This window comes from Saimiri boliviensis, chromosome 1 (genome assembly GCF_048565385.1).
Source record: "Saimiri boliviensis isolate mSaiBol1 chromosome 1, mSaiBol1.pri, whole genome shotgun sequence".
Taxonomy (NCBI): Eukaryota; Metazoa; Chordata; class Mammalia; order Primates; family Cebidae; genus Saimiri; species Saimiri boliviensis.
Window position 1 is genome coordinate 118,875,588 of NC_133449.1, and position 14,331 is coordinate 118,889,918.

At 38.1% G+C, this 14,331-nt stretch overlaps 1 protein-coding gene across 3 annotated transcripts in view; it reads right to left on the minus strand.

Annotated features, from left to right (window-relative positions):
- RBL2 (RB transcriptional corepressor like 2) overlaps positions 1-14,331 on the minus strand; it is a 57,276-nt gene that overhangs the window by 23,697 nt on the left and 19,248 nt on the right. For all 3 annotated transcript variants that reach the window (XM_010347845.3, XM_010347846.3, XM_039475983.2), the window contains exons 5-11: positions 12,062-12,190; positions 9,950-10,110; positions 9,793-9,857; positions 8,426-8,612; positions 3,831-3,997; positions 1,643-1,752; positions 850-953 (exon numbers count right to left, since the gene is read on the minus strand). In XM_010347845.3, the coding sequence (XP_010346147.2) occupies positions 850-953; positions 1,643-1,752; positions 3,831-3,997; positions 8,426-8,612; positions 9,793-9,857; positions 9,950-10,110; positions 12,062-12,190 (923 nt within the window). The remainder of the gene's footprint in view (positions 1-849; positions 954-1,642; positions 1,753-3,830; positions 3,998-8,425; positions 8,613-9,792; positions 9,858-9,949; positions 10,111-12,061; positions 12,191-14,331) is intronic.

Consider the following 14,331-nt stretch of genomic DNA (forward strand, 5'->3'; position numbering starts at 1 on the left):
TACAATCCCAGCACTTTGGGAGGCCGAGGCAGGTGGATCACAAGGTCAAGAGATCGAGACCATCCTGGTCAACATGGTGAAACCCCATCTCTACTAAAAATACAAAAATTAGCTGGTCATGGCGGCGCGTGCCTGTAGTCCCAGCTACTCGGGAGGCTGAGGCAGGAGAATTGCTTGAACCCAGGAAGTGGAGGTTGCAGTGAGCCGAGATCATGCCACTGCACTCCGGCATGGGTAACAAAAGTGAAACTCCGTCTCAAAAAAAAAAAAAAAAAAAAAAAAAAAAAAAAAATTAGCCAGGCATGGTGGTGTATGCCTGTGGTCCCAACTACCTGGAGGCTGAGGCAGCAGAACTGCTTGAACCCAGGAGGCAGAGGTGGTGCCTCTGTACTCCAGCCTGGGCAACAAGAGCCAAACTCCATTTCAAAACAAAAGAAAAAGAAAAAAAGAAGAGAAAAAAAACTGAAAGGGGCCAAGTGGGTGGATCATGCCTGTAATCCCAGCACTTTGGGAGGCTGAGGTGGGCAGATCACTTGAGGCAAGAGTTTGAGACCAGCCTGGCCAACACCATACAAGAATCGCTTGAACCCAGGAGGCAGAGGTTGCAGTGAGCCGAGATCGTGCCACTGCACCCTAGCCTGGGCAACAGAGCAAGACTCCACTTCAAATAATAAATAAATAAATAAATAAAACAAAAGCACAAACAATTAGGGGAAAAAGTTGGATTTCATCAAAATTAAAAACTTTTGTGCATGAAAGGAGACTATAAAGTTAAAAAACAACTCAGAATGGGGCAAGAAGGAAATTATGTTTTATTGTGCTGATCAATACACTAGTTATTTTACTCACAGATAAATCCATGTCTCCCAGTCTTTTTTGTTCCTGCTCAATAACAGATTCTAATACTTTATAATAAAGCATCTCTGCAAAACGAAAATGTTTGCTGGCAATTTCTGTAGAAATAATAAAAAAAAAACCACAAAAATGGCACACACAGAAAGTAAAGACCCATTCTTCCTTCTTTACTCACAAAATAAAATTTAAAACCAACCCAGTACTTCAGATACACACACTTCTTGTGACTGGTGTTTTAATTATTCCTAAGATACCTTAATTTTCTTCATGGTAAGAGTCACATTTTTCTAAAATTATGAAATGATATTTGCACATAAAAAACTGTAATTATTAGGATTTACACCCTTTTTTTCCTCTATGTTTTAACAAAACAGATCTACGCTTAGAAGTATGTAATTGGCTTACCATTCCACACCTACTTAGTTCCAATTCCTGACAACAAACAACGCTAGGCCAGGTTTGGGCCTGTAACAGTGATATTTTCTGTCTTTATTCTCAATATGTTAAAGAATCACTACACTTCTATTTAATTTCCAGTTTACAAATAAAATCTAAAGATTTGCAGATAAAAAGGCATCAGAAGTTCAATATAATAAAGATACCACTCTAAAATTTCTATCTTACTGAGAAGGGCTCCAAAATCACTTGGCTGACCAGAGAAACTAGACAGCCACATCCAGTCTAAAGTCATAAATCTTTTCCTCATCTTTCTGACATAGTTAATAAGAAATGACTCCATTTAGTTAAACTTCAAACATAAGAGCAGAATAACAATGTTAAACCTTACCTTTAGCACAATTACTGAAATCTTCATCTGGCTGGAAATGCTGAGAATATATTTCAAACATTTCTTTCAGTCTGTTAGCAATAGCCTGGCTTGGATCTCTGGAACATGTCCTAAAAAGAAATAATCTAATTTAAAGGTCTTGCCAAGTCACAAAGAGATAAAACGTTTCTGTAATTTCACTAACATGTAAATATAAAACACTCTGAAGAGAAACTATGTATTTCCCAAATTTATTCAAGAGATCCCATACTTCCTTCTCAAGGTGGTGGTATTACCAGTTTGAGTGAAAAAAACTTTTCTTATGTGGAGCTACAACTTTTAGTTTTATTTTTTTGTGGCAGGGGGGAACAGAGTCTTGCTCAGTCACCCAGGCTGGAGTGCAGTGGTGCAATCTTGGCTCACTGCAACCTCCACCTCCCTCCTGCCTCAGCCTCCAAGTAGCTAGGTCTACAGGCACCTGCCACCACGCCCAGCTAATTTTTGTATTTTTAGTAGAGTTGGGTTTCACCATGTTGGCCAGACTGGTCCTGACCTCAAGTGACCTACCCTCCTCAGACTCCCAAAGTGTTGGGATTATAGGAGTGAGCCACTGCACCGGGCCAGGGCTACACCTTTCAGTGCAGAAAGTTCAGCAACCTTGGCCTGGGCCCATTTGATGTCTGTGACTGTCTCCTAACTGTCCTATACAACCCCAGTCACTGATGATCCCAAACTTGCCCTTAGCTATTTCCCTAGAGGGCAGTACAACTCCCATTAAGAATACCTGGAAGAAAACAGAATGAAGGTATATAAACCCCATACTGCAGACTCACATAAACTCTTCCTGGCATTCTACATTTTTTCCCGCAAATGAGGTTTATTTCAGTCTTTTTATTATTATAAAGCAATATATGTTCAATGCAGAAGCATTATACAATTATCACCATGTAAGCTTTTTGTAACAACTGTTTTTATCTTGATCACAAGTATATATATATATCTATATATATATAATATATACATTCTTCGTGAAAATGAAGCAAGTTAAAAAATTATAAAGAGAATAAAAATTCAATTATAGTCCTGCTAGAGATAACTATTGAATACATATACCAGCAGAATTTTGTCTAGGAACACACACACCTTTCTACAAAAACAGGACCCTTTGGTTTTACCTAGTATCTACTGGTAATATTTAACCCCACTAATGGTAGCTATGATTTAAAATGCTGTTATGCCTGGTTAGAAACTGTAAAGAGATATGGAAGATACAGGGATTAAGACAGCCTTCTAAAATCTATTTACAAAATGCTTATAAATTCAAGGCAAACAAGGTCCATCTGAAAAACATGACTCAGGAAGAGGCTACAGAGATATAACTTGATGAGTAAAAATCACAATCAAATTTATGAATAAAGTAGACTTCATGAAAATGTAAAGGAAAAGTAGTTGGCATTTAATAAACCTAGCTATGAGTGGGAAATTACTTATGTGTACACTTAGGGTCTTCTTGATATACACCACCAGAAATAAAATGGGGTCCTATTGGGTCTATGTCATCAAATCATAAAGTTTTAGGACTTAGAGACCTTGGATGTAACTTTTCAAATCAACTTGCCAAAGATTATGCACAAGATGATGAGACTCAGCCTACTGGGCTTTTAACTAAAACTCAGCAATATTCCTACCAGTCTCAGGCAAATCAAAGGAACTAAACATGGTGAACTTCCTTTCCAGGATAAGGATGTTTTATAGAGCTTACAAAAGTTACAGTGGTTTTTGCCCTGCTCTATGAATGTATGGAATTCCATTAATCTTTTCAAATCTGAGTCACCCTTCAGAGCTTTCCTCAGGTTCAACCCTCTTACTGAAGTCCTTTGATAATTCCCATCTTGACTGAGCTTCCCTCCCCTACCCCACCACTCCCTAAAATCTTGATAGAACAGTTGGCAATAAGATAGTTTGGTGCTTTATTCTACGTTGCCTGGTGTTATTAGTTACTATGTATTGTATTATATTAAAGAATCTGAGGAAAGAAGATCTTCCACTTACACATCTTATTGCTAAGTTCTCTATAGACTCACAACAGGACCGAGTATACAATTGATATAAAATTATTCACAGGTGAATTAAGGCATTAATGAAAAAAATAGCAAGTTGGAAAATGGTCAATAACCAAAAATAGAAAGCAGACAGGGCTCAAACTAACCTGAGAATCTGTTCCAGTTTCTCACTTGGTGCATTCTTGAGGCCTGCCAGCATGGTGTGAAGACGACTCAAGCTATGCGTAGCTGTAGAAACTGGGGTCACACAAGGGCTATTCTCCTTAACGTACCTAACACCAGTTAGTGGTGTGGAAATTCTAAGTGCTTTGGACTAAAGAAAAAAAAATTACATGGATTAAATAAAAATTTTTAAAAGAGCATTATTTTAGGCCAAAAAGACTTTAAATCACTTCACAAATGGGACTTCAAGCCAGTAAGACTATCTTTATATCGATAAATTTTAGTGACTCAAATGTCACCATTCTTGGAGTTTAAACATAACAGCATTAAGACCCACCACTATCCATGTGAAGGCAAAGGTGTGAAAGAATAATTTGTATTTTAGCTAAGTTTGTCTCTTAAAAGTTAAACCTCTAAAATAAGGTATAGCTCCCTATAATCCCTCCTGTTTTACTTATGCTCAGAAGCAAAGATAAGCATTCTACTCACTTGAAAAAATTAAGAATATCATTCTCAGCTCTGACAAACAGAATTTCACAGTTCTCATCTACTGTTATTTTTGCAGACACTCAAAGATAAAAAACTGTGAATTAAATTTGGTTTAAAAAAAAAATCCATAATTTAACAAACGCCCACTGATATGGTTTGACTGTGTTTGCAACGAAATCTCAACTTGAATTGTATCTCCCAGAATTCCCATGTGTTGTGGGAGGCAACCAAGCAGAGGTAATTAAATCATGGGAGCCAGTCTTTCCCATGCTATTCTCATGATAGTGAATATGTCTCATGAGATCTGATGGGTTTATCAGGGGTTTCCGCTTTTGCTTCTTCCTCATTTTTCTCTCGTCACCGCCATGTAAAAAGTGCCTTTTGACACCCGCCATGATTCTGAGGCCTCCACAACAATGTGGAACTGTAAGTCCAATTAAATCTCTTTTTCTTCCCAGTCTTGGGTATGTCTTTATTAGCAGCATGAAAACGAACTAATACAACCACCATCCAGATATTCAAATTTGCTTCAGAGAGAGAGAATAAAATAAACATTCCCTAAAAAGGCAACTTGATGCAGAACAGCCTTCATTGGTCTTCCTGACCCTCCTATACCTTTGGTTACCAGAATCCATCACAGTTTTTCCCCCTGAAATAAACAAGTCTTCAGAGAAATAAGTTAAAGTTGACATTCTTGACAATAAATATGGAAAAAATGTGACTTGGTATCAAAGGAGCTAGTAAAATATCTTTCTAATTTTTCAAATAAACTTGAAAGGTTAAGATAGCTTAATAGTGTCTTTTAATATTCAAGATAAACCAAATTTCCCTGTGTATTAAATGTACTTATTCTAATTTAGAAAAAAAAAACTAGCAAAATTTTCACCTGGCAACAGAATGGACTATTTAAATTTCCTAAGATACAGAAAAGGACAGAAATTTGCTATATACAGAAATAAACCTACATGTTTTCTCTATGTCTTACAATACATACACAGTACAACTAAAACTTTCATATTGTTTCAAATTCATTCATTCTATAATTAAATCAATAAAATGATTTGAGTAGATTAACTGCATTCAAAAGGTTGCTCCCTGCCTTACAAGGTTTCTTGCAGCCAGCTACCTCACTGTGCATGAACCAATGCCTATATTGGGAGGCTCTGGGAGGGAAAAACACCTTGTATACAAACAGGAGAATCAATAGCAGCCAGCAGCATATAACCGTATCACCTAGGGCAGCAGTGGTTTCAGAGGACACTAGGTGTGACAACCACAAACAGCTTCCTGCCCAGAGTCCTCAAGGTCAACATGGTGCTTCTTGATAGCACTATTGAAGTGCTTAGCTTAAAGCTTCCTGTTCATTCTGATTAAGAGGAATCTTTCTTTTAACTTGGATGTAAATATTAAGTCAGTATCTTAAAAGGATGTTCCTTCCCCAAATGAAGACACAAAATTTGGAGTGATTCTTGAGCTTTGTCCTTAGTCCTCTTTTATTCTCTCTCAATCCATACCTCTAAGTAATCTCTCCTCATTTCATGGCTTTAAAAGGCATCTGTATCCTGATGACCCCAGGACATAAATACACAACCCTAACCTCTACTGTGAACTCATGAATGCCGGTCCTGAATACCTCAACTGTCTATTCAACTTCTCTACTAGGATGCTTAAAAGACACCTCAAATTTAACATGCTAATAACCCTAACTTGATTCCCCCTCTCCCAGACTTGCTCTTCCCTCTTAATAAACTTCAGTAGCAAATGTTCTCGGAATGTCTACAATAGTGCCAAGCACTGCATACAACCCTGGTCACAGCCTTCATGAAGCTTATATTCTAATGCAAGGAGACAGGTAATAAATGATTCTTTCTACCTACCTCTGTACTTACTGTCAAACAGTGATAAATACTAAGAGAAACACTAGCAAGCAGAGTCAGGGGGAAAGGAAGTCCTGAGGGTTGGGGAGGATGTTTTATTACTGACACAGTAGTTGGGTTATCAGAGACCAGAATGAAGTGACAAAGAAGCCACATGAGTATTTCAAAGCAATATGTTTTAGGCAGGACATTGCAAAGGCAAAGGCTTTGCATTGCAGGCATGCTTGGCTTATCTGAAGAACAAAAAAGGAGGTTAATGTGGCATAAGTGGGTAAGGATGGAGGAAAGTAGTAGATGAATTCAGAGAGAGCCAGGGCCGGATCAATTATGACCTTACAGGTACTTGTCAGGATTTTAGCTTTTATACCATTCAACCAACTGGAGGCATCACTATTCTCTCTCTCTCAAACCCTAGATCCAAACCATCAGTAAATCCTGTGGGTGACATCTCCAAAATATGGCCCAGATACAAACCGTTCTCGGAAGCAAGCCACCATAAACTATTGCCAGAATCATTCCAATAGCTTCTTAACTCCCTACTTCCACCCTTACTTCTCATCCCACTTTCCCACAACACCTTTAAAAATGTAAATCAGACAGACACTCTTCTTAATAACACCTTCTTAATGGCTTTCATTTCAATCAGAACAAAAGCTAAAGTCCTTACGATGGCTTCCAAAGCCTACAGGATCTGTCTGGCTCTCTTGTTCCCTCCTTCATTTTTCTTCTCTTTTTTTTTTTTTTAAAGACAGGGTCTTGGTCTGTCACCCAGGCTGGAGTGCAGAGATGCGATCACAGCTTACTGCAGCCTGGAACTCCCGGGCTCAAGGGATCCTTCTGACTCGGCCTTGCAAATAGGTGGGACCACAGGTACGTACAACCATGGCCAGCTAATTTTTTGTATTAATATTTATGTAAAGACGTGGTCTCGCTTTGTTGCCCAGACTAGTCTTGAACTCCTGGGCTCAAGCAATTCTCCACCTCTGTCTCTCAATATGCTAGGATTTCAGGCATGAGTCACCACACCTGACCTCCCCTCACTTCTTACCACTTTTTCCCTCATTGTATTCATACCACACTAGCATTCTGTTTCTCCAAACAGTTAATCCTGTTTCTCCAAAAAGTTAATCTCACTGTTTCTCCAAAAAGTTAATCCTGTTCCAACCTCACAGCTCTGCAATTGTCATGCTCTCAACTTCAAATACACTTCCCCAGCTATACATATGGCTTGCTTCCTCACTTCCGGTGTGTGGCACCTTTCCCAACCACCTTATCTACCATAGCCTACCCATCCCATTCTCCCTTCCCCTCAATATTTTGTATGACTACTCTATTTTATTTTCTTCATCTATCATCACCCAATATACTATCTATTTACTTCTTTATCTATTGTCCATCTCCCACACTGGAATATAAGCTTCTTTAGAACAGGGTTCTTGTGGCTATTTTGTTCACTGCTATATACCCAGTGTCCAGGACACAATCTGGCATATAAAATGCTTTAGGAATATTTGTTGAATGAATAAGCAGACCAGTCTCAAGTCTGAAGCAGCTCACTTCCAGGTAAACTGACCTTGAATTACCCAGTGTCTCTGGAAGCACCTGCCAGAAGTTTAGTGTTTTCTGTTACCACCACAGAGCAGAAGGTGAACTCTCAGCCTACATTATCCTAAGTATGTTTGAAATAATACCTCGTGGTCCTGAAACTTAGTTTAATATAGTGTTCTTAAACACTCTAGGTCCTCAGTTTTCCAGGCCCCAGTGGGCCTGAACGAAGGCCCCAGTTCAGGTCAATTATCACTTCTAAATGCCTACTCTGTTCACTACATATTTCTCCACATCCTAACATCTGTTGTCTCCAGTCCGGATTTTTTTTTTTCCTCCAGTCCAGATTTTTTAATGATCACCATTCTATTAAACACATAAGACTATATATTACTGGTCCACCTAAAACCAACAATCAGCATGACACATTTGTTTAAATTTATATTAATTTCTTTTTCCCAGACTTAACTAAAATGAATGAAAGCTGATATTAACAAAAAGTAAATCAAATATCATAGAGATACCTTTTTCAAAAGAGAAGTATGATGAGAATTTTCTCTTTCATACTGGAGGCAAGTAAAACACAAACATGAAATTGCCAAAATAAAAAAGAACCCCCAGCTTATCTGCTCCTGTGTTTTCTACTCTTCTGGCATGGCTAAACTTACCTTGTCAAAATGTTGCTGTAAGATGTTTTTCATCTGCACCCTTTCAGCAGTCTCTGTTCCTGAACCAGTGTTCAGACACCTTGAAAGAGTCCCAATTTCCTCCTCAGCATCCTCTCCAAGAAATATCCGCTCATCTAAATTCCCAACAGATAAAACATACTCTTCATAGGCCTTATTGATGGCTTTACTATAGGAGAAAAAATACAGACAAAATGTACTAGTACTCTCACCAAACTGCCATTTCAATTAAATATTTCATTTTATTTACTAAAAGTTCTAATAATTGGCCGGGTGCGGTGGCTCAAGCCTGTAGTCCCAGCACTTTGGGAGGCCGAGGCGGGTGGATCACGAGGGCAAGAGATCGAGACCATCCTGGTCAACATGGTGAAACCCTGTCTCTACTAAAAATACTAAAAATTAGCTGGGCATGGTGGCATGTCCCTGTAGTCCCAGCTACTCAGGAGGCTGAGGCAGGAGAATTGCCTGAACCCAGGAGGCAGAGGTTGCGGTCAGCCGAGATCGCGCCATTGCACTCCAGCCTGGGCAACAAGAGCGAAACTCCGTCTCAAAAAAAAAAAAAAAAAAGTTCTAATAATTTTTTGAAAGTTAAACTATGGTAGGATCACTGGTAGTTATAAAAACTGGATAGTATCACCGGGTGCAGTAGCTCATGCCTGTAATCCCAGCACTTTGGGGAGGCCAAGGCAGGCAGATCACCATCCTGGCCAATATAGTAAAACCCTGTCTCTACTAAAAGTACAAAAATTAGCCAGGTGTGGTGGCATGTGCTTGTAGTCTCAGCTACTAGGAAGGCTAAGGCAGAAGAATCGCTTGAACTCGGAAGGCAGAGGTTGCAGTGAGCTGAGATCACGCCACTGCACTCCAGCCTGAGCGACAGAGCGAGACTCCGTCTCAAAAAACAAAAAAACAACAAAACTGGAGAGTGTCACATGTAATCTTGCTATCCTATGTTCATCCATCACACAGTACATGTATTTTGCTGACAAGTGTTTCAGCTGCTGGTAGGTGCAGTGTCTGGTGAGAAGCTTAACTATCTGCCTAGCAGCTCTAGGTACCCCTAAAGACTTGCACACTTAGACATTATCAATTTTCACCTGCATAGTTCCAGAAGAATTTATTTCAAAATTTATAATCCAGAAGCTTAATGAAACTTCAAAGAACAGCCATACAATTTTGAATACATTTAAAAATGGGTGCTTATATTAGGTGACAATTTTTGCTTCCCTGTATTCTCTCATAAAACATATTCTAAGTTTCCAGAGCACAAACAATAAAAACACTAACCTCCGAAGTTTCCTAAGTATACAATTTAAAATATTAAAACATTTTATATCAGAAGTACTCACAAACTTTCTCCAAAGTTCCCAGGTTCTAGAAACCCAGTAAGATTTTCTTCTTTTCCCTTAAGGAGCTACGATGAAAGAAGAGATCCTTAAGTCATCACGTTAAATCAAGTTTTTCCCCAGAAAACATTTTGACATTATTTCTTTGCTACTTACAAACCTTTTTCTCATAAAGTTTCCTAATATAGGGTTTCCAGAAATGTTCCTTTATCCCCTTTGCTTCCAAAACTAGGCCATCATGTAAGGAACACAGTTTCTCAATGATACAAGGGGGGTCAGAGGAAGGTTTAGAATCCTTAGCCTGAAAATCTTCAGATAAGCCTATGGTGTATAGAATCACAAAACAGATATATCAGTTACACACAATAAGCCAATTTGTAATAAACTAAAATGTAAAGCACAGAGTCTAATCAGTATACCAGTTAGCATATGAATGCATAGGAAACAGTATATATTGGCCTATTTTGACTCTATTTGCAGGGACATAGATGAATCTGGAAACCATCATTCTCAGCAAACTGACACAAGAACAGAAAACCAAACACCGCATGTTCTCACACACAAGTGGGTGTTGAACAATAAGAACACATGGACACAAGGAGGGGAACATCACACACTGGGGTCTGTTGTGGGGTGAGGGTCTAGGGGAGGGATAGCAGGGGGTGGGGAGGTTGAGGAAGGATAACCTTGGGAGAAATACCTAATGTAGGTGACAGGGGGAAGGAGGCAGCAAACCACCATGGCATGTGTATACCTATGTAACAATCCTGCAAGATCTGCACATGTACCCCAGAACTTAAATTTTTTAAAAAATGGCAAATAGAAGTAAAGTGTATCATTACTCAAAAGATTTCAGTTATTCAGTTATCTATGCACAGACGGTTATGGGGAAACTAAAAAATTAAATTTTAGGATATTAAATTATAGGATACTCAGATCTAAAAACCACAAAAATAAAATATAACTTTGCAAGTAAATTTTATATTCAAAACAAAAAACATTTTTAAAAAATTACACTATTCAAAGACTATATACTTTGACTGTATTAGATCTATTTCATACTAACTTGCAATTTATTCTTCCCCTAGACTCAACACAAAAGAAAAAAAATCAAATAAAAAACAAAGAGGTAAAGGTAGGACATGGTGGCTTCATGCCTGTAATCCTAGCACTTTGGGAGTCCAAGGCGGGTGCATCGTTGAGTCCAGGAGTTTGAGATCGTCCAAGGAAACATGGCCAAACCCCATCTCTATTAAAAAATACAAAAAATTAGCTTGGTGTGGTGGTGTGCATCTGTAGTGCCAGCTACCTGGGAAGCTGAGATGGGAGGATCATCTGAGCCCGGGAGATTGAGGCTACAGTGAATAGTGATTGCACCACTGCACCCCAGCCTGGGTGACAGAGTGAGAACCTGTCTCGAAAAAAAAAAACAAAACTTTTTAATTAAAAAAAAAAAGGTAAAAGTGAAAGGAAGCAGCTTTTTGGGAATATAAAAGGGAGGACAGAAATGAGAGAAAGAACAGAAAAGAATATGAGGAACATTAAATTTACCATACCAGGAGCAACTGAAGTAAAACTCCACTAATTTTACAAACCTACCTTGATAGACAAGCTGAAATTTTAACTGGAATCACCTCAAAACTGAGAGTCACCAAGAATCCTATTACAATATTACTCAAATAGCAACAGCAATATTTATTTTAGCTCTATCCATACTTTTTAATATTTGCTTTGTAAATCATAATTTGGGCTCATAACTGTTTATCATTCATAGAAATTATATACCTAAGTTCTACTAAATGCAATGTCAAAATCATCTTTTCCATATGTCTGTAGCTTAGAAGGTGAAAGTTCATTTTACTTATTTTAGAACCATAACTGTTCTTCTGTACCAAAATTTGAAATGAGATTCTTTCAGCAAACTCTTTTAGATATCCTACAATGTGTCAAGCACAGTTTGCCAATGTAGAAAAACAGTATCAGCTTTAATGTTATCTTTGCAACTCTGAGTTTCTAAATGCCTTCTGCTTGTTGAGTATATATTTCAGAAACGTCTAAAGTTGTCATTTAAGACTTCAAACTTTGTGGTATCTGCAATTGTTTTTCCAAAAATATTTTTACAGGAAGCTTGACTCTTAGTTGTAAGTACCCTGGATAACTGTAATGATGGGAGCTTTTCTAAATACTGATGCTAGGAAACCTGCACAACTCCAAAGGGTAAACATAACATAGAAATGAAGATTGACCAAAAATCTTTGATTTACAAACCTACCTTTAAAATTAGGGTTCACAAGTTCTTTACGATTAGAACACTGAAGGGCATTTCCATACACTAAGTCCAAAGCACACAGAAGCAGGTGGTAAGAATTGACCAAATCATCGCTAATCATGGGGAAATTACCTGCAGGATTATAAGCAGTTACAGAGTTCAATTAGCTTCAACTTTATAACATTTTAAAAATAATCTCATCCTTTAATTATATAGCATTAAACAACACTGTTCAAAGTTGACTATTACAATAAGTGTTTTGGCAAACTTAGATTTTGAGATATTACTCTTATATCTTGATAAATGTCTTTCTTTTTTTTTTTTTTGAGACGGAGTTTCTCTCTTGTTACCCAGGCTGGAGTGCAATGACGCGATCTTGGCTCACCGCAGCCTTCGCCTCCTGGGTTCAGGCAATTCTCCTGCCTCAGCCTCCTGAGTAGCTGGGATTACAGGCACGTGCCACCATGCCCAGCTAATTTTTTTGTATTTTTAGTAGAGACGGGGTTTCACCATGTTGACCAGGATGGTCTCGATCTCTTGACCTCGTGATCCACCCACCTCGGCCTCCCAAAGTGCTGGGATTACAGGCTTGAGCCACCACGTCCAGCCTTCTTTCTTTTTTTTTTTTTTTTTAAAGAGACAGAGTCTTGGTGGGTCACCCAGGCTGCAGTGCAGTCGTGTGATCATGGCTCATTGCAGCCTCAACCTCTTGTGCTCAAGGGATCTTCCTGACTCAGCATCCTGGACAGCTGACTCACGCCACCACATATGGCTAATTTTAAAAAAATTTTTTAGAGATGAAGTCTTGCTATATTACCTAGGCTGGTCTTGAACTCCTGGATTCAAGTGATTCTCCTGCCTTGGCCTCCCAAAGTTCTAGGATTATAGGCGTAAACCGAAGCCCAGCCTTTAATAAATTTCTAAGAGCTTAGTAAAAACTGTAACTTTAATAAAAATGCCATTCATTAATTCATTGTTTATTAAATACCTAATAGCTGATTAAAACTTTGTCATTGGTCTTTTCTTTGAAAATCCTGAACAAAAAAACTTTATAAATTATCTCAAACTGTAAGAACTTGTTTTGCATGAAAACATTTTTGTCATGAAAATTATTAGAAATACTTAGGAGACAGCTGAAAAATTAATTCATTATTCATATATACACATTTTCTAAAGACCAGAACTTTTGATCAGACTCCAAGAGTAACAGTTTAAACACTTTTCTACAGTATAAGCTCATACAAATTAATGCAACAAGAATATCATTAAATATCTTTCAATTCTAGAGCTACTAATCCCAAGAATAATTGCTGATGCTTGGTAACAAAGAAATAAGAAATCAAAACCAGCCGGGCACGGTGGCTCACACCTGTAATCCTAGCACGTTGGGAGGCTGAGGTGGGTGGCTCACCTGAGGTCAGGAGTTCAAGACCAGCCTGGCCATCATGGTGAAACCCCATCTTTAAAAAAAAAAAAAAAGAGGGGGAGAGAGAGAGAGAGAGAGAGAGAGAAAGAGAGAGAGAGAAATCAAAACCTAAACTAACAGAAACATGTCATTTCTGTAGTGCTGGCTGAACTCTAACACTGAACATTTTACATGTAGTTAAACCATTTTATTATTATCTTAATTTCCTAGAAATTAAGAATTATTTCTAGTTATTTCATAACTTCAAGCCTATCCCTTTTTTGGTTAAACACTGCACATGTTTGTTTTATGGTGATTTTACATTCTTGTCTCATGGGATTAATTCAATTTAAATAGCTAACATATATCTGAAGAATTATTTCCAAACCTTAGCATTTTCATACTTAATGCCTACCCAAGTATGTACACACACACACACACACACACACACACACACACATGCAGCTTTGTTTCATGTTTCCCTTTCTCTCTGTTCTGCCAAAGAAAGTTACCACTTACCTCAGCATATACAAAGCAATTCTTTTTTTGTACAGATGGAAACATTCAACAAATCAACTTAAAGAAAAAAACATTCTTCTGTTGCCAAAAAGGCAAATGATAATCAATACATTAAACTGTGGATTGATACAGCCAAACAACTTGCTTGGTTCTACTATAAAGAGGTTTAATTTTAAAATATACTTGGTTCCTCATTGTAAAACAGGAAGTAAGTAGCATCTACTGGTTTCAAGCTATAAAGCCCATCACACCAACAAGCCTAAACTTGTTACTGGTGTGCACTTGCCATGGAAGGGAAAAAAAACCCAGCAGCACTGCAACGTCTAACAAAAAGCTGAAATGCCCCCTA